Source organism: Benincasa hispida, chromosome 11, assembly GCF_027475165.1.
Source record: "Benincasa hispida cultivar pf3 chromosome 11, pf3_genome.v1.1, whole genome shotgun sequence".
NCBI classification, from domain to species: Eukaryota; Viridiplantae; Streptophyta; class Magnoliopsida; order Cucurbitales; family Cucurbitaceae; genus Benincasa; species Benincasa hispida.
This window is the reverse complement of record NC_143488.1, coordinates 68,953,582-68,972,939: the sequence shown is the minus strand read 5'-3', so window position 1 is coordinate 68,972,939 and position 19,358 is coordinate 68,953,582. Positions and strand designations below refer to the sequence as shown.

Genomic DNA, 19,358 nt, shown 5'->3' with positions numbered 1-19,358 from the left:
AGAAGATCTATTTCTATTAAATTATTTTTATTTATGATTTACATCATTCAATTGGCTTTTTCTATCGTTTCATAAAAACAGTATTAATACAAAACATTAAAAGGTTGAAAAATATTTCATCCCTAAATTTTTATGAAAGTAACAATTTAATCAATAAATTTAGTTTGTAAATATCCAGTAATTTTTAACTTTGTAACAATTTAGTTCCTGAACTATAATATATAACAATTTAGTCCCTAATATAAACAAACTTATCAAAATTAGATGTCAATTTTTATTATTTTATGATGTAGACTTTGTATATTATAAACATACTGAGTCTCTCATTAGTTTATCGTTTATTTATTTGAGAAATTTCATTAAATTTCAACACTAATTGCTACGATAGGGACTACATTGTTACAAATTTTAAAATATAAGAATTAATCGCTACGAACTAAAGTTTAAGGATAAATTGTTACAAAATTAAAAGTTTAAGAACTAAGTTGCTACCAACCAAAGTTTAATGACTAAATTATTATTTATTGGGGATTAAAGGTAATTTTTAATTTAAGGTTTACATCAAAGTCTCTAAAAATTAGAGAACTATAATAATCAAATGAAGTATAACTCTTTTTATTAAGGAGTGTTTTTTCATCTTATTGTTTGTTTTTTTTTATCGTTTTTCTCTGCTCAATTAAGAAAAATTATGTGATAGTTTATTTTGCTACCAAGTGAGAACTTTGGAAAAATAAATTTAATCGTCTTTGAATTGATTTTAATTGATACTTAACTCTTAAAGTTCAAAATGTTCAGATATACTTAATAAGAAAATTTTTTTAATAACAGTTTTACGAGGATGATTTGAGTCATTTTTTTTCTCGATTTTTTTCATCATCCTTGAAATTACACGCCTATATATATATAAAAAGAGAGGGTTGATTGAATAAATTTCAAATAATTTTTTTATATAGAAAATTTAAAATAAAGAACAATAAATAATTTTAAAATAATTATACAAAAGTCAAGATGCTTCATGCTACCAAACTTTTTTAAATTCACCCTTTTCTTAAATATAACGAATTCCAAATCTACCCCTATCACCAGTTTACATAATTACCCTTCCAATTTCTTTATGTTTCCTTTTACGACAGTTCCAAAAGTCGACATGGCGGCATAAGATTCCGACACGTCGACATTTTTCTTGGGCCAAATTGGCCTTTCAGTCCATCCACTTGCCGCTCATCTTTCTCAATCCTTCACCAATTTAAATGTTCAAATCCATTACTCTCTCTCTTTTTCCTCTCTCTTTAATCGGTTCCTCCGCCGTGCTCCGCCGTCTCGATTCGCCGGACTGGAATTTCCGTATCTCCGATTTGGCTAGGGTTAGTTCCGGTTCCACTACCCCACGCACATTCCTTATTTACCGTTCTTTCGAATCTCACGATCTGCGGATTTCCGGATTGTACCGAATTCTGAATCTGAGACTGAAAGGTGTCCTTCATTTGCCTGTGGTGGAATTCGAGGTACTCTCGGGGATTTCGAATGTGTTTTTGTTGACTGTTCATTTATTTAGAAAGTGCTTTTAATGCGTGAAGTAGAGAAGCTTCGACCTGTTTCGACAAAATAGGTAGAAGGTCACGGGAATCACTTGTGTAAGCTTGGTGAACAGTTGTTTTGAAAGGACGACGTAATCGAGAAGTCTGTCTTTCGGTTAGTTTTTCTTGTTTCTTTGTTGAGTGCTTTCTATTTGGCTCTTGAGGAAATTTCGGGAAAGGAAAAGAGTACAGAAATGAATTTGTTTGTTTCTTTGTTCTTGTGCTTCTGTTGAATGTACTGAGGTATAACGTTAATCGAGAATTTTCGTTTCTAGCTTTGTGCCACAAGTTTCTCAGCTGGAAGTTTGGGGGCTTTTATTTTGTTTTGCTGTTAAATGCTAATGAAACTGAGAAAGTTGCAACCCCATTAGCTTGATTTTTGGTTGCTTTGATAATGTGATTTGAAAAGCCAAGTATTTCATGTTATGGCTGGCTAATTGGTATGGTAGTACTTTCACCTTTTTCTTTTGGCAAGAGAAAGAATTGAGTAATTGGAAAGAATTTTTGTTTATATGTATTTATTGGTGTTTCTACTGTTGTCTGTTGCAGTTTGTCTGCAATATCAAGTCTCTGGAGTTATTGCCTGGGCTTGAATCCTTTGCTAAAGCAGGTTTTCAAGAAGTTACTTTTTGACTTTTTTTCCCCACTTTTTTATTCTTTTGTAGGGTTTTCTTTATAAAATCATCTCTTTCAATAATTTTTCTAGATGTAACTGAGGCGCGTGAAATAAGTTGCTAGGAAAAGTGATCGCCATCCAGGTACTTTCCGAAGTTCACCTTTAAATTGAATTCCATTTTTGTTTTTGTGAACTCTTCCCCCCTCCCTTTGCTCTGCTCCTCTTTACCTCCTTTTCTGTCCTTTTGTTAATTTAAATATTTCCTGTAAATTTAAAAAGAAAATCTTTGGTATGTTTTGAAACATTGGATTCTGTTCGTTGCAATACTCGATTCCCTGATAAATCCTCTGAAATTACATTTTTCAAACTTGGGTTTTCTTTTTGTTCTTTTCGGAAAAAAAAAAAAAAAAACAGAAAAACTAAAAAAATTTCTCTGATCCTTCACCCCATCCTTGTTTACCACATTTTCCAGGAAAGAGCCAAGTATTCAAATCTCAACAGGAGCAGATTACATGCACCATGCTCTCACTTACCTACCTTACATGTTGGTTGAACTATGTAATATGGTTTATACCATTTCCTACATCAGGTTGATTTAGCTGATTCTCCCTTGTTTTTGGTCATTCTGTAGAGTCAAAATGAAAACAGAAGTGATGGTTGGTAAAATGATTTAAAAAATTGTAGTCCACGCTTAAGTTGAATTGGAAGTTCTTTAGTTTAGGCAAGCGTAATAGCAGAAGAAATGTCTAAAGAGACTGAATCCAGGAGGTCACCCAGTCCCGTTGCCAAATTGATGGGTCTGGATGGGATGCCAGTGCCGCATCGGCCGTCTTATAAACAACAGAAGAAGACGCCAGGGAACCATTCGCAGAGGACGGTATCACCTGAAAAATCTCAAAGGCGTGCTGCATCTGACGACAATCAATTGTATGCACGAAGTTCAAGGCAGCAGCAAAAATTTAAGGATGTCTTTGAGGTACAGGAAACATCGATGAAAGGAAGCAGCAGTTTCTCAGTACCCAAGATTGCAAATCTGAAGCCTGCTCGAACAGAGATGGAATTTATTCATAAGAAGTTCATGGATGCCAGACGTCTTGTAACTGACGAGAAGCTACAGGGTTCCAAGGAATTTCATGACGCCCTTGAAGTACTGGATTCAAACAAGAAACTTCTACTGAAATATCTTCAGCAGCCAGATTCTCTATTCATGAAGCATCTTCTTGACATAAATGATGTTCTTCCCCACTCTAATTGTATTCATACGGTATCTATGAAATCATCAGATGATGAGAATCATGGGTGCCATGACTCTGGTAGGAAGTCAGTGAGGAGAAATCCACGGAAGAAGCACAGAAAATCTCGCAAACATTGTAGCGGTCATATCAGCCCCTCTGATTCTAATTATGTTGCAAAATGTCCTGTTGAAAGTTCTAGAATTAAATTAGAGGACGATGAAAGAATGTCTATCTTCCCAAAAAGAATTGTTGTTTTGAAGCCAAATCTTGGGAAGGCACAAAATTCTTCCAGTGTTATATCATCCTCGCATGCTTTTCAGTCTGATTGTAGAAAGCCATCAGAATCTGAAAGGACAGAGATCAGGGGGATGGAAACTTTGAGAACGAAGAACCATGATGACGATCCAGGGGTATCAAGTCATGAGGTTAGATCTTCTAAAGAAGTTTCCAAGAAAACTAGGCAAGTGAGAGAAAATTTTGAATATGGTTCCATGAGTTCATCTCTTGGAATAGCAAGACATGATAGGAATGCAAGTCCTTTTATTGGGAATGATTTAGAGGCTGGGAAATGCAATACCAGCGATATGTTTGGCTTAAATGGTCAACGCCGGTCTTCATCATTCCGTTATAAACAGTCATCCTTGAGTGCAGAGGCTAAGAAGAGACTATCAGAAAGATGGAAAACTACTTGTGACTACCATAAGACGGGTGTTGTTAGTAGGAGTTGCACACTGGCAGAGATGCTTGCCATGCCTGAGAAGGAAAGTACACCTGCATATATGGAACCAAGGTATCGAGGAGAATCTGGCGGCAAAGTTTTTAATGACCAGTGCATCGTACCTTTTGGCATAAGTAGTAGGGATGGCTGGAAGGACATCTGCTTAGAGAAATTATCTAGGTCAAGATCTCTTCCTGCCTCATCAACTGCCTTTGAGATTGTTAAAACAAAATCCAAATCTCTGAGGATGGATCCACTTGTGATACCAAAAGAGGCCTTCAAGTGGGAAAGAAAGGAGGCAATTAGCGAGAATTTATGCCAAAGGGAACATATAGCCCACAGAAATTCCAGACATAGGAGAAGGAAATCTCATAGTTCTATCTGTTCACTTGAGGAATTTAACGACCCTGTACTGGAGATTTGCACTAGCCAGAATCAAGACAGCGATTTTAAAGACAATGAACCAGCCGATGGGAATCTGCTGGTTGTTGAAGAATCAACACATTTCCCGGTGAAGGACCAAACTCATGTTCTCGAAAGTTGGATGGATTTGAGAGTGAAATCTGATGAGGCGATTGTATCCTCTAATGAGGAACTTCAACCGGAATTGTCGGTTCATTCAGTGGTAGAAGATATTTCTCCCTCTGGGGATCAAGATTGTTTTATCTCTAAGGTTTGTCTTAAAATATTCTCACTGTACACTTCAGGATATTTTAACCATGAAATCCTGCATTGACAATTTTCCCCAATCTAAAACTTTTTTTTTATATCCAGGAATTGTCGCCTGAGGGATCTGAAGATACTTCATTCCATTTGAAATCTATATCTGGATTAGAATCTCCTGTAAGCTCAAAGGAGGCTGATCAGCCCAGTCCAGTTTCCGTTCTGGAACCTCCTTTTACAGATGATCTACCGCCTGGTTCTGACTGCTTTGAGAGTCTCAGTGCTGACCTCCATGGTAATTACGTATGATTATGCTCTCCTTTAAGCATTTACTGAATTGATCTGGCAGATGAAATCAACCTAAGTTTGAAATAATTCTAATATTCTGCCTGTTATTCAAGTATGATATTATTCAAACCATGAACATATTGAATTGAACTTCAGGTTGTACCTGCCTTGCTTTTAAACTCATCGAATGTGAAATTGGGTGGTATTCATCTGTAACAGTACAAGTTGTTTGACTCAATTTTCATCTTTATAAGCAGATGTTTGTATCTTCTTGTCATACCATTGACTCTTCTGATTATCATGTGGTCCAATAGTTGCCCTTTCTTTTTAGTTCTCCAAATTTGGCTGAGTTGTAAAGGATGAAAATGGAAACATAAAATTATTGAATGGAGTGATCTAATTTTCATTCATCAGAGACGAAAAAGAACGAACGAGAAAAAAAAGATGAATATGATCTTGAGAATTGAGAAGTACAAAGTTATTATATATGATCTAACTCAAGTGTTCTGAAATGATGACTAGCCAGGCCTCTGTAGAGATTAGAATCTTATGGTTTCAACTATCTTCTGTTTTCTGAAGCTGGGTAAGTTTTAATTTGTTATCCTCTGTGTGATGAATACAGGGCTTCGAATGCAACTCAAGTTACTCAAGTTAGAGACAGAAGCTTTCACTGAATCTGAAGAAACACAGCACATCTCGAGGGATGAAGATGGAGTGGAAGGTTCCATTGGGTTTCCAGAGGAGAGATATGCTTGCAAAGTTGAAGATAACTGGGAGTTTTCATATCTAACTGATATCTTACAGAACTCAGCTTTTAAAGATACCGACCCCGACATATTCATTGCAATGTGGCACTCTCTGGAATGCCCTGTTGATCCTTCTACATTTGAGGAGCTCGAGAAGAAGTATGCGGTTTGGTCTTCTCAACCAAGGTCAGAAAGAAAGCTACTTTTTGACCGTATAAATTTAGGAATATTGGATATTTACCAAAAATTCACTGACCCTTATCCATGGATAAGGCCCCCAACAATTCAAGTAGGGCATAGTGAAGAGCTCTTCAATAATTTGTGTAAGTTTCTAGCTAAGCAAGTGAAGAAAGTAGATGAAGACATTGTAGAGAAAGTGGTGGGGAGGACAACGCAATGGTTAGTGTTGGGGTATGATGTTGATGTAATAGGCAAGGAGATCGAGAGACTAATGGTAGATGAACTCATAACTGAGGTAGTTGATATGTATTTATAGATGATGTAGCTCTCATGTCGAAATAAGATATAAAGCCTTTAAACTTAATGCATGAGGAGCCGCCCCCCCCCCCCCCCCCCCCAAAAAAAAAAAAAAAAAAAAAAAAACATTTCATGATTTTTAGAACTCAAGGACAATTGTACGACCTATAGAATAGACCTGTTCAAGTAAGGTCGTCCATTTCATGATTAATTTTGCAAGTGAGGTTAGAAGAATGCAGTCAAAATCAAGTTTTTATGCTGATTAGTAGCTGGACCTGGACTTAAGGTATCCCTTTGAGTTGACTTATGTCATAACTTTGTTTTAGGTTATTAAGAAATGTTTAAGATTAGGTTAAATTACAAGTTTAATTCTTGAATTTAGGTCTCTTACTGTCTAATAGAATCTTAAACTTTTAACGGTGGTTTTTACTTATTTTGTAAATTGTGTATTATTTATGGATCATGCAATTGTCCAACAATTTTTCTTTTTAAATAACAGGAACTAAATAATCTTATGAAATAAACTTATAATTTAATATGGATTTAATCATTTAGGCTGAAACTTTACTCTTACCAAGGTTTGAACAGCTTCAAAGAACCACATTCTGTGGAATATTTTCGGAGAAAACAAACCTCATCAGATAATAAAGGCTTTGGGAATCAAAAAGGCATGGTTGTATTATATTACAGCAAAACCATGGGGAATCCAATTCCCAATAGTTTTTTGCTTGAAAGATGCCACTCTTTACCTTACTCAGCTTAAAACTTCAAAAGTAACAAAGGAAAAGAGAATTAACTTGAAACTTCTCAACAGCATGCTCTAGAATCCCAACCTTTTTCCATCTTTGAAGGCATCAAAGTTCAGTCTTAAACTAGATGTACAGTAAACTCAAACTTTATCAGTCATAAGATATGATTAGTCAAAGCTGGTTTCCTGGCATTTCTGTAGTGGCTGATGTCGAAGCCACAGTCAACGAGGTGGATGGTGGTGACTGTGGCGGCGGCGGTGGCGGAGTTGGCGGTTGAGAAGTCCAAAACTTTGCATGCTTTAGCTTTGATACACTTGCCAAAACTCCCACTGGTGTTACATCTCCTTCTATTGTCACTTTTTTGGCTGCATAGTCTATGTTGAAGGATGTAACTCCTGCTTCCAAAATTTAAAGTCAATTCTTTCTAATATTTATCCTTTTGGGTTAAAAAAACCCTTTATCGTAGTGTATATTTATCGTAATAAAACATTCGAACAGATACGATACTCAATCATGTCAAGCTAGAGAAAGTTTCATTTTTTTTAGTAAAAGCACCAAATCCTAAGAAAGAAAAGACAGATTAAGAATGGATGTCCAAAAACATGTCCGAAGAGATGGCATTTTCTACAAGTGTTATCAAAAGGGCTAAAGACATTGTCAAACATATTCTTTAAGGAAGCTGAAGTATACCTTCCATTTTTGAAAGATGTTTCCTAACTTTCCCTTCACAACCTTTACAGTGCAGTGACACCATCAACACAACAACCTGCAAACAAAACCAAAAGCAAACATTTCTCTTTAAAAAGAAAGTCATTTACCTTATAGAATATTAAAAGTAGTTGCAATTGTTTCTTTTATCCTCCATAATCATGTTCTGTCATATTACTTCTTGATCACTAAAAGGTATAGCAAAGTGGCAAACCTGTTTGGTAGGAGTTGGTTTGGGCTCCTGAGACAATGTTGGTTGAGTTGTTGAAGTAGACTCATCTTGATCTACCTTAGTTTTGAGTTCTTTGTAATCATCAACCGAGACGATATCGTAAACAGGGTCGATCTCTGGCAACCCATCGAAAAATTGTGATTGTGTATCACTTTCAAGTAGGTATCTAGATGATCCAGCCAGGGGCGGAGGAGGAGGAGCGACCAGATCACTCAACTTAGCAAAGCTCCTTGTAACAATATCAGTGGGTATGAAGGAGCTTTTCTTCAAAATATCAGTAGATGGAAGATTGAGAGAACTTTCTTTCTCTTCATTTTCTTGTTTCACCGATGGGATTTTGGTCTTGGTTTTTCTGTTGGCTTTTGAAGAGTTTTTCTTGCTCTTTGTGAGTTGATGGTGAGGTTGGGGACTAAAGGGTGGTCGAGAAAAATCTCGAGGAGGTGTTAATAGAGTGTTGGGGGCAGTGATGTTTCTTCTTCCATCACAGATGATGGGGTTGTGGCGGTCGAGAGCACGGCCACCGAGCTGAATAACGGGCGAGGAGCGGAAGGAGGAGGACGATGAAGATGAGGAGGCTTGCTCAATTTCCATGCTTAAGCTCATATGGCTATTGAAGCTTGGTATTCACAGAATATATCTATGCCTTTCATCTTTTGGCAATGATTTATGAGAGAAAGAGAAAGAAATGGTATGGTTGGGAGAATCTGAACCTATGGGGAGAGAGAGAAAGATGAAAGCTTTTACAGATAGGCCTTTGTTCTTTTCTGGTTTTAAGCAGATCTCTTTAGAGAGAGAGAGAGAGAGAGAGAAACAGTTTGATTCTTATTACATTTTGAAAAATGAAGAATTTTTCCCAACAAAATATTGAGAGCACTTTATTTGGCTAATACTCAAAGAGGAAATAGATACTGAACCAAATAAATCATGCAGTCAGAATCCTCCAGTTGAAAAGAAAAACATGTAAAATTATAACAGGGAACTATAATGTTTTTTATCAGCCTGAGCCTGCAGAATTTATTTGATATGTCCAACAAATTCATGTCTTATTCAATGAAAACTTTCTGATGAAATTTACAGAAAAATTCAATTCCAATGTTTAATGCTCTATCACAGCAGCAACTGTCTGCTTGCAATTACACTTTAAACAATTGTCTGTAAATTCATCTTCTTTCCACATCATATATGCAGTAAAAAACGCATAGTAATGTCTTCGACATGTTTGTCGATGTTTCAATGAATCTGTTATCTGACATTACTTTCCTCTTAATTATCAGAACTCAGAAGGTTCAATCAAACTCAAAGCAAAGAAAGCTTGGTTCTTTCCCATCAGAAAAGAAAATGAAGGTCAAATCTAAATCATGGGAACGGTAATACAAATCCAAACAGCAAAATAGGGAATAATCACTTAATGAATAAGCATTAGAGGGATTCTAGAAGAAGTTCAAACCCCCGCTCTTTTTTTTTTGGGTGTTGGAAAGTATTAAGTAGTCCAAAGCTACTTTTCTTCTTCTTTGTTTCTAATATGAAGCCATGGAGTTCCCTTTCAGTAGCTTATGATGGGAATCAGATGCTGATAGAATTTGGCTTGTTTTTCTTTTGCATCCTCTTTTCTTCACATTTTGGCCAACCCATTTTTACCAATATATTGTTAAACCCTCTAATCAATTCCTTATGTTCTCTCTTCCATTTCATTCAATGTCAACCTACCCTTTGGTCCACTTTATTCTTCTACCACTTCTCTCTCTCTCTCTCTTGTTTACTCTAAAATCATCTCTCTACTCTACTACCATAACAATTATCTTGTGTCATTTTACCCTTCGCAAAATGGAGCGCAACTTGCTAAAATATCTTAATAATGAAAGAGGTAACATGCTGGTTTTTTGTTTAATTATATCAATAATGAAAGCTTGGTTTATGCTAATTTAACTTATTAGTACATTCATCGCTTCAAGTTGTAATTACAACATGAAATCAGTAATTTTACGCGGTTGAAGCATCGACGACCCTCTATTCACAATTTTTGAGGAAGGAGACCTTCATAAGTATCTCAAATGTGTTTATAGCATAATGCAGAAAAAGTCAAATGCACAAATTATACAGAGATGGTAGGTCTACATAGAATATAAGAATGATGTTATTTCAAAACTTAAAACCATTTCTAGAATTTGTTCCATTTTCTTCACTTTTTTTTTTTTTTTCTCTTGGAATGGAATCTGTTCTTTCTCTTTGGATAGAATTGGATTCTTGTACATGAAAACAAAGGATTTAGGATGCTTTGGAATCAGATCCCCAGATGTCTAATCATCTAAAGTTGTCTTTTTCCAAGAACCCATTCGAAGAACAAAAACTGTTCACAAGAAATACATATACATGGCATGGCAAGTATAATTTCCCTTTGAACTCACCTTCAATTCACTGTGGTAAAAGTTTGAACTAACATGAAGGAAAAACTAAAAGCATATGTAGCAGCCTGTGTTTAAATAAGTCAACGACTATAGTTGTTTCACTTATTGAACAGGGTTCTATGGTGGTCGGTTTGCATCCCCTGGATACCGAGGGCACGTTCCAGGCATATGGCTAATTTTGAAACAACATATCATTCAACATTATAGGGAGTTCAAATCGAAAGCTCCATGAATTTGCTAGCTTTTCATTGAAGACATTCAACTCCTACCTAGCAACAATCACATCTTGTGGCAACCACAGCAGCACCAACAAAAAGGTTGCAATCATTCACCAAACACAAAAGAAACTTCAAAATTGGAAGAGTAAATTTATACTAGATGGGTGTGTGAAGCAAAACTTTAAAGAAACAGTTCTACACCATCATATCACTCATATCGACAAATACAATATATGTATGTGATGTTTATTTGCATGGATACATATATGTAGTGTAATGGGGCAAGTGGAAATGACAAGCCCAGAGATAAAGAGGACACTGGAAGCCCATACAAACAGATCGGTCTGTTTCTAACAACCAAACTTCAGGTAGCCTAATCACATGCTGGGTCAAGGAAACAAAAAATTGGCCTGAAAGACCTTTTCACCAGCAGGACAGAACTATTGGATAAAATGCATTGAAAAGAACAGAAATAAATAGGGATGTGGCACTCAAGCTTGTAATGAAGAGCAAAAAACTTTTTGTGTTCCTATAGTGGGATGAAGATGAATTTAGAGGATATTTGGACAACGAATGAATGAATCAACAAGATTCAGATGCTTCTCACTATACATACTATGTCTCATTCCTTGTAATTTTCTTCATTAGTAACCTTTACCTTCATCTTCATTCAAAATGCGCTTCTGGAAGTCACTCACCATGAGAGGCAGTCCTTCTCTTAGTGAAATTTTGGGTTCCCAGTTGAGTAATGACTTTGCTTTGCTAATATCAGGTTTTCTCTTGTGAGGATCATCAGCAGTATTTGGTCTAAACTCTATTGTTGCACTTGGATCTATAGTTTCTTTGACAACCTATATAAACATGTAAAAGAAAAAGTTGAAATTGTTGCTATAGAAACTCTCTCCCTCTCCTCTCATTGAGGAGTGACCATGAAATACTTGGACACGGTTTGCAACAAAGATTGTATTACTTAAAACCCCTTTTTAAGGATCTGGAAATGACCTGAAAATTCGTGAATATATATATATATATATATATATATATATATATATATATATATATAAGTCAATTAGAAAGACAAACCTGGGCCAGCTCCAGCATGGTAAACTCTCCTGGATTACCCAAGTTGAAAGGCCCTACATGTTCACCTTCCATCAGTGCCACCAGTCCATTAACCTACCATGGGAGATTATTCAAGGTCCTCAGTAGGGATTCGTTAAATCACTAAATAATGCTTTATTTTAGAAGTTGAGTTGCCTCTTTGAAGCCAAGTTTTCAGTTTATGCCCTTACATATATAGTAAGTGGTAACCACAGAAATAACAGATCAAATAGATAATTACAAGCATCTATCTTAACTAGTTTAGATCCAAAGACAGAATAGAACCAGAAAATGTAACTCATTGTAAATTACAAACTAATTTGAGAGTTGTCTTAAATCTTCCTGTTTACGCCTTCACATTTCCACTTGAAATATGAAATCAACATAATTGGGTGAAGATTGCAAATGCATTGAATGAAATGCTGAATATCTTAGATTCTTAAAACATACTAACTAGAATGGCAATATATAGTCATCCAACAAGGCTAAGGCAATTCGCAGTATGTAAGTCCCAAACAAAGTCAGAAGAATGCAAAAGCATCAATAATATTTTTAAGTGATGCTACGCAGATAAAGGTTCCATAGAGACATTACAAAAGTCAATATGGCATACCAAGTCAGAGACATATTGAAAGCTCCGTGTTTGTTTTCCATCACCATAAACAGTCAATGGCTGTTTGCGAATGGCCTGAACAATTACTAAGAGCATTAGAAAATCAAAATACATTTTAAGCATTGATCACAATCAGATCCCAAACAAAAACTTGAAATAGGAGAAGGGTAAAAAGTCAAGTCAGATGTTTAACCTGTGCAACAAAGTTGCTGACAACACGCCCATCGTCTAAACACATACGGGGTCCATACGTATTAAAAATGCGAGCAATTCGAACCTGCAAAAAGAAAATCTTACCAATTGTCAAATGAATCAGGAAACTGCAAGAGATTAATCCTTATAAAAAATACAGCAATCCCTTTTCTTCATGTTAAATGCAAGCATCCTAACAGCAGCTAATGGAATACAACTAAACGTCAGAGTAGTTACCTCGACTTCAGCACCTCTATGATAATCCATTGTTAAGGTTTCTGCTGTTCTCTTTCCTTCATCATAGCAGCTCCTCTCGCCTAATAATTAAATTATTTTCTTAAAATTATAACTCTGATTCAATATGCTAATATTCTACTAAATGCTTGTGGTATATATCAAAACTACACTTTTTACCTATAGGGTTTACATTTCCCCAGTATGTTTCCTTCTGAGGATGCTCAAGTGGATCACCATAAACCTCACTCGTACTGGTGAGTAGAAATCTAGCCCCAATTCTCTTTGCCAGGCCAAGCATATTCAAGGTACCCATTACATTTGTCTTGTGATAATTAGTCAAGGATGTCCAGGCAAAAACATCATAATTCTAACAGCAAACTTTCTTCCTAAAATGCAACGATAGCTAACACGAAAAGCAAGAATCTGAAAATGGAACTACTGGAAAAAGGATATAATAGTCTTGACAGGATTGTACTTGTAATGGACAGGAGATGCTGGACAAGCCAAGTGATAGATTTGATCCACCTCCAAAAGAATTGGCTCAACCACGTCATGTCGAATGAGCTCGAATCGAGGATTTCCCATATGATGCACCAAATTCTCCTTTCTACCGGTGAAGAAGTTATCAATAACAATCACATCATCCCCTCTTTCAATAAGCTTATCCACAAGATGACTTCCCACGAATCCAGCTCCACCGGTGACAACAATCCTCAACCTCCGGCGCCCAATACCGACGGGAACTCTTCCCCCTGTTTTACCGAATCCATATATCCCCGACCCCGAAACCTGGTCCCTGCTCGTCAAACTTGTAGAAAACGATCTGCGAATTGCAGAACCAGCTTCAGAGGGGCCAATACGGGACAACGAGGGCTGAAGGATGAAGAAGGTGGAACCAATCAAAATGCCGACAAAAACAAAGAGAAGTCTCTGCTCTCTGAAGAGGTAGTTGATGGATCTGGGGAGAGATCTGGGGTGTTTGAGAGCTTTTGGGGAATATGGCGATGTTGGAGCCGGCGGAACCTCTTCATCCCGCCGGTGATTGATGCTGGATTGCTTATGGAGCTGTTTGATGCTCTGCATTGCTGTGTGATGGGTTGCTTGAGATTGATTCACCGCGGTTTCTGAATGTTATCACAGATCAAGAAGAAGAACAGTGAAATTGGGATTTTGGTAGTGAGAATTTGAAGAAATTTGGATGTAAAGTTGAAGTTTTGTGAATTTTAGTATCGAATTCGAACCATTTGGGACCTGAGAGATCGCCAGAATTTCCCAACTGAAACGGATTGAAGGTCTGGTAATTGTAATTTTGTTCAATGCCCTAACCATTACTTCAATTTCTAAAAATCCAAATTTGGACGAAGTTACCCTCCCTACAAAGTTCTCTCTCTCTCTTTTTTTCTTTTCTTTTTTTTTTTTTGGGAAATTTTTTCAACCTATTCTTTAAATTTGCTTTAGAAAAAAAGAAAAAAAAATGCTTCTAAGTCTGTTTTGGATTCACTTGAGAAAAAAATATATTTTTCAAAAAATTCATTTTCATTTATGAAAAATTTGGGTCGATGACCTAATATTTCGGCCCATAATGCCAAATGACCTAATTTTATTAAAAAAAACTAACAATTGATCTTCTGTTGACGTCATCACGATATGAGATTACAAAAATGCTCCTCCAGTCTATACGATACTTGTGTGCTCAAACGCAACGGTTGTCCCAGTCGCTCAAAATTCTCGTGTAGTGTCGTTCAATCTCGCTCTACAAAACCACCATCCATTTACTTCCGTAATCGAAGTTCTTGGGTAAGTGAATTTAATTTTCGTTTTGCATGTAGTGTTGCATCTGTTTAGGTTGGTTTTGTTTGCGAAGTTCTTGGTTTTGTCTATTTAGGTTGGTTTCGTTTACAAAGTTCTTGGTTTCGTCTGTTTAGGTTGGTTTCATTTTTTTAGGTGGGTTTCGGGGTTTAATCGGTCACATTTGTTTTTTATTTTGGGTTTCGATGTATTTTTTATGTGTTCTGCATTGGTTGAGGATGAAGAAGGTATATTTAGAGTCAGACAAGGTAGAGAACGAGTTTTGCGAGAGTGACATAAGCGAGATTGGTGAGACTGAGATGAACGAGATTGGTGAGAGCGAGATAAGCGAGTTGTATGGAGTGAGGAGTCCTTACAAGAACTTGCGAAAAGATTGTTGTCGATCGTACTCTTTTTGAAGATGTTGAAGACAGAGACTATTACAACAGTCTTGATTGGGGTACAATTATTTGGCAAAGGACACTCGACGCCCTCAAGACTGCACTAAATGATAAGGTTGGTTTATATAAGGATAAGGTTGGTTTATACAAGAAGAAGGTGAGGGGAAATATAAATTATGTTGTGAAGTACTTGCTCCATGGATTTCCCCAAGCATTCTAGGTAGATGTTACTTAACTTAACTTTATCTTTGGTTTAACATTAACATAGTTATAAATACGAGTTGTTTCATATTTAGATGTAGACGTATGAGATCCTATCGTCGATAGCAGGCAACGTTGTCACTCAAAAGAGCAAGGTAGCTGTGCCTCGTATATTACCGTGGTCATGCTCCCACTCGTCTGTTTAGGTTGGTTTCATTTGTTTAGATGGGTTTCGGGGTTTAATCGATTGTATTTGTTTTTTATTTTGGGGTTCGATGCGTTTTTGATGTGTTCTGCATTGGTTGAGGATGAAGAAGGTATATTTAGAGTCAGACAAGGTAGAGCGAGTTTTGTGAGAGTGACATAAGCGAGATTGGTGAGACCGAGATGAGCGAGATTGGTGAGAGCGAGATAAGCGAGTTGTATGGAGTGAGGAGTCCTTACAAGAACTTGCGACAAGGTACTTTGATAATCGGTCGATCTCAGACGCATTCCACCTGAATTTACTAGAAGAATATAAGAATTTGGTATTTGAAAACGACGACGATGCTGTTAAAATCACCCTTGTATATTACACAAAAGTTGCAATGATGGGTAAGAACAAGTAAAAGATTGTTGTCGATCGTACTCTTTTTGAAGATGTTGAAGATATAGACTATTACAACAGTCTTGATTGGGGTACAATTATTTGGCAAAGGACACTCGATGCCCTCAAGACTGCACTAAATGATAAGGTTGGTTTATATAAGGATAAAGTTGGTTTATACAAGAAGAAGGTGAGGGAAAATAAAAATTTTGTTGTGAAGTACTCGCTCCGTGGATTTCCCCAGGCATTCTAGGTAGATGTTACTTAACTTAACTTTATCCTTGGTTTAACATTAACATAGTTATAAATACGAGTTGTTTCATATTTAGATGTAGACGTACGAGATCCTATCGTCGATAGTAGGGAACGTTGTCACTCGAAAGAGCAAGGTAGTTGTGCCTCGTATATTACAGTGGTCATGCTCCCACTCGGTGTCATTCAAAGTACTCGAGAGAGACGTTTTTTAGTCTCAAAATGTAAATGTAATGTAGCCACAATATATTTATTTGATTGTTAAATATACACTAACCATCTTACTGGGTTGGATCCTTAATGCAGACAAAAGTCAAAGGAGGTCTTGTCATGTCCAATGCTGAGAAAGAGTTTTGGGACACCCCAATTGATAGACGAGCTGTAAGACAAGTACACTCTGACACCGAGAGTTCAGAGAGATCTAGTAGTTCAGACGATAGTTCTGAAGGTGGGGAAGGTGATGAGCAGGATAATTCAGAACGTAGAGTGAGGGAGAACAAATCTAATACGGACATGAACTTCCACCAGTCTGCTTACACCCCAGTGAGGATATGTTTCATGATGTGTTGGTGGATGACGTATGTCCTAAGCTTGAGGAGGAACATTTTGTCCCCGAGGAGGATCGTTCTGAACAAGACCAATATCTTCCAAATATTTCGATACAACACCATTTCAAAAAGTACGTAGTTGGTCCCAGTGTGATTGGAACTTTGACATGCAAAATGCTCTAACTGCATTTTTTAACATCCCAACAATCGTATTGTCCTTAAAGTTGGAAAGCATATTATTTTCTATGTGGTATGTGCATAATCCATGAAATTTCATAGAAAATACTGTACGAATGACATTGCCAATAAATATTGCTTGATTGGACATAAACACGAAATTAGGGGGTTCTCCAATGGCACACTTCAAATTCAACATAAACCACTTCCAAGCTCAATCAGTTCCATTGTCCACTATGGCATATGCTAGTGGATATACTTGGTTGTTACCGACAATGGAAACCCTAACAAACATGGTCCCTTTGTATTTTCCTTTCAAATACGATATATCAACAATTATCACAGAACGACAACTTGCAAAACCTTTAATACAAAGCCCTAATGCCATGAACATGTACTTGAAATGCACATCATTTTCAAGTTCGATTTCAAATCTTGTACCTAGATTCTCCATTTTAACGCTTCACCATATGCATATAAAACAGCGTACGACTCTTCTAGAGTACCCCTAGCGAGAGCATAAACGGTTTTTCTTGCACGCCACGCCTTATCGTAACTTATGTCTACATCGTACTCTTTCCTCACATCCTCAACAATGTGACGAGGTTTATAAACACGTTTTATGCCTGTAAACTTGTCTTTGATTAGTTCACCAACTACCACAGTCGTTTGTCTATGATCATGATTTAAAATTTCAATAGAACATGTGTGCAATTGCATATACTTTGTGATCTTAAATATGTCACACCTTGGGACTTTCACTGCACAAAGGCTCCACTTACAATTATTCTTAATACATTTGATAGTAACACAAAGACTTAGTTGACTTTCTTACCTTATATTCAAAATTATTATTTATGGACAGAATAAACAATCTCATTTTTAAGTCACTCTTACTAAAAAAAAGTTGACCAATTTCAACATCTGTCTCAGATGAAAAAGTACCAGGCATAATTAGTTCCCCTCTACGACATGAAGACATGGAATTCAATCCTGTTGATCTCTCATTAATAGCCACTACAGGTCTACGTACCTCTGAAGGACCTCAGTCCCTAGAATTCAATCCTGCCGATCTCTCATTATCAACCACGAAAGGATCACGCTCTTCCAAAGGATCACAATCTATAAAATTCAATCTTGCTGATTTCTCATTATCAACCACGAAAGGATCACACTCTTTCGAAGGACCACAATCTATAAAATTCAATCAGGATCACGCTTTTCTGAAGGACCACAATTTATAACATTCAATCCTGTTGATCTCTCATTACCAACCACGAAAGGATCACGCTCTTTTGAAGGACCACAATCCATTGAAGTAATTCCTCTTGATCTCTCATTACCAAGCATATGTCTGTTACATTGAGTTTTTCTTTCCAAGTCCCATGCATGAATGTTGTCATTGTGTATTGATAATGTTGATGGTTGAGTGTTCATAGACAATGGAATATCACCCCCTTCTCGATTAAGCTCATATGATACCTCGTATTGTTTATATACCCTTGTACCATCATAACTCATATTCACGTTTTCGTCATGGTTTGATTTTAGCGTTACATATAGTTGAACTCTACAAAGATCTTCCCAGAAAAGAAGGAAGCGAACATCACCGTCATTCCGTATGCACTGTGGAGAGGTTTCATAATCAAGTTTATATTTAACTCTCATAACAACATCAAACTCTGAGCAACTTACATTTGCAACCTTATAAATGTGAGCCTTAAGTTCTTCATAATTCAATGTAATAGGCACAATAATTCTTATTAGCTCGCCTCTAACATACAAATTTTGGTTCTCATCCCAATCACCTCCGTATCGAATTAGTAGACACTTTTTCGTCATCCTACAAAGCAAGATAACATTTTTTATTAAGTAGATGAATATCATCTAATAGATATAGATCCCTCTCGTTGTCGCTCTCAATTGCTCTCGCTCCCGTGACTCTCGTTGTTGCCTCTCGCTGTCACTCGCTCTCATTCTCGCTGTCACTCTCTCTCTCCACCTTTTTTCGTTGCTCTTTCCAACACCCCTTTCATTGTCGCTCTTTTCCGCACCCCTTTCGTTATGCTATTTACATACCTTTTTTAGACCAGTTCCTACAAACACCAATGAAACCACGTTAAAAAAAGTCCGTTCATTCTGAAAACTTTGTTTGGTTCTAAAAAATTATGTTCAAATGAAGTTTAGATTTTAAAGAACTTACCATTACATATTTGTTGTGCGTTAACGATTTTAAGTTGTAGACAGATGAATTCGTGAAAAATGTCAAATCAATCGTATAGTGACAAACAATCACATTATGATGGAAGATAGACAGATAGCAAGAGCGAGAACACCATGTAGCGAGAGCGAGACAATTATCAGGGGTAATTCTTGTAATCTCATACTGTTATGACATCTATAGAAGGTCAATTGACAGTTTTTTTTTATAAAAAAAGGGTCATTTGCCATTATGGGCTCAGATATTAGGTCATCGGCCCAAATTTTCCTTTATTTATGGCATGTTTGAAACCTCATAGATTTCAAATGAATTGTATTGTTTAGTATTGCAGAAAATAAAATGACTAAATTTGAAATGATTTTAAATCCTATTTTACTTAAAAACTTTCTCGACTAAAATGCTCGGATTT

The 19,358-nt window shown here is 36.6% G+C and overlaps 3 protein-coding genes and 1 long non-coding RNA gene across 12 annotated transcripts; 1 reads left to right on the top strand and 3 right to left on the bottom strand.

Annotated features, from left to right (window-relative positions):
• Nucleotides 1-1,216: 1,216 nt before the first annotated feature.
• Nucleotides 1,217-6,387, top strand: LOC120090419 (uncharacterized). Of its 9 annotated transcripts, none has more exons than XM_090306825.1 (7): nt 1,273-1,505; nt 2,127-2,187; nt 2,284-2,335; nt 2,666-2,737; nt 2,825-4,819; nt 4,921-5,104; nt 5,720-6,387. In XM_090306825.1, exons 5-7 carry the CDS (start codon nt 2,936-2,938, stop codon nt 6,337-6,339), a joined length of 2,688 nt encoding a protein of 895 aa, XP_090162951.1. In that variant the 5' UTR covers nt 1,273-1,505; nt 2,127-2,187; nt 2,284-2,335; nt 2,666-2,737; nt 2,825-2,935; the 3' UTR covers nt 6,340-6,387. The 9 variants fall into 9 exon arrangements, with proteins under 9 accessions (XP_038903995.1, XP_038903991.1, XP_038904000.1 ...); XM_039048068.2 differs by adding an exon at nt 1,578-1,692 and having other exon boundaries at nt 2,666-4,819; XM_090306824.1 differs by having other exon boundaries at nt 1,273-1,692.
• On the bottom strand, nt 4,501-5,442 carry LOC150032841 (uncharacterized). The gene is made up of 2 exons (XR_016524479.1): nt 5,261-5,442; nt 4,501-5,151 (listed from the first exon to the last, which is right to left on the bottom strand). It is a non-coding gene; the product is annotated as an uncharacterized LOC150032841 (long non-coding RNA).
• A 585-nt stretch (nt 6,388-6,972) lies between the features above and the next one.
• Nucleotides 6,973-9,464, bottom strand: LOC120090422 (protein SODIUM POTASSIUM ROOT DEFECTIVE 3-like). The gene is made up of 3 exons (XM_039048076.2): nt 7,992-9,464; nt 7,760-7,835; nt 6,973-7,464 (listed from the first exon to the last, which is right to left on the bottom strand). The coding sequence occupies exons 1-3, from the start codon at nt 8,610-8,612 to the stop codon at nt 7,241-7,243; spliced, it is 921 nt and encodes a 306-aa protein (XP_038904004.1). The 5' UTR covers nt 8,613-9,464; the 3' UTR covers nt 6,973-7,240.
• A 1,348-nt stretch (nt 9,465-10,812) lies between these two features.
• UXS1 (UDP-glucuronic acid decarboxylase 1) lies at nt 10,813-14,074 on the bottom strand. Its single transcript, XM_039048074.2, has 7 exons — nt 13,229-14,074; nt 12,953-13,100; nt 12,776-12,855; nt 12,540-12,623; nt 12,347-12,421; nt 11,716-11,808; nt 10,813-11,483 (listed from the first exon to the last, which is right to left on the bottom strand). Exons 1-7 carry the CDS (start codon nt 13,856-13,858, stop codon nt 11,277-11,279), a joined length of 1,317 nt encoding a protein of 438 aa, XP_038904002.1. The 5' UTR covers nt 13,859-14,074; the 3' UTR covers nt 10,813-11,276.
• Between the last annotated feature and the right edge of the window lie 5,284 nt (nt 14,075-19,358).

What these genes read in the sequence shown, in the direction of transcription:
- LOC120090419 (XM_039048067.2), top strand. Translation starts at nt 2,936, where the DNA reads ATGTCTAAAGAGACTGAATCCAGGAGGTCACCCAGTCCCGTTGCCAAA. An exon ending in AAGATTGTTTTATCTCTAAG is followed by an intron (nt 4,820 to 4,920) that starts GTTTGTCTTAAA and finishes TTTTATATCCAG; the next exon opens with GAATTGTCGCCTGAGGGATC. An exon ending in TCTCAGTGCTGACCTCCATG is followed by an intron (nt 5,105 to 5,719) that starts GTAATTACGTAT and finishes TGATGAATACAG; the next exon opens with GGCTTCGAATGCAACTCAAG.
- LOC120090422 (XM_039048076.2), bottom strand. Translation starts at nt 8,612, where the DNA reads ATGAGCTTAAGCATGGAAATTGAGCAAGCCTCCTCATCTTCATCGTCC. An exon ending in AACCAACTCCTACCAAACAG is followed by an intron (nt 7,836 to 7,991) that starts GTTTGCCACTTT and finishes TTTTGTTTGCAG; the next exon opens with GTTGTTGTGTTGATGGTGTC. An exon ending in ACATCTTTCAAAAATGGAAG is followed by an intron (nt 7,465 to 7,759) that starts GTATACTTCAGC and finishes TTTTGGAAGCAG; the next exon opens with GAGTTACATCCTTCAACATA.
- UXS1 (XM_039048074.2), bottom strand. Translation starts at nt 13,858, where the DNA reads ATGCAGAGCATCAAACAGCTCCATAAGCAATCCAGCATCAATCACCGG. An exon ending in ACAATCCTGTCAAGACTATT is followed by an intron (nt 13,101 to 13,228) that starts ATATCCTTTTTC and finishes ACTAATTATCAC; the next exon opens with AAGACAAATGTAATGGGTAC. An exon ending in TCAGCAACTTTGTTGCACAG is followed by an intron (nt 12,422 to 12,539) that starts GTTAAACATCTG and finishes GTAATTGTTCAG; the next exon opens with GCCATTCGCAAACAGCCATT.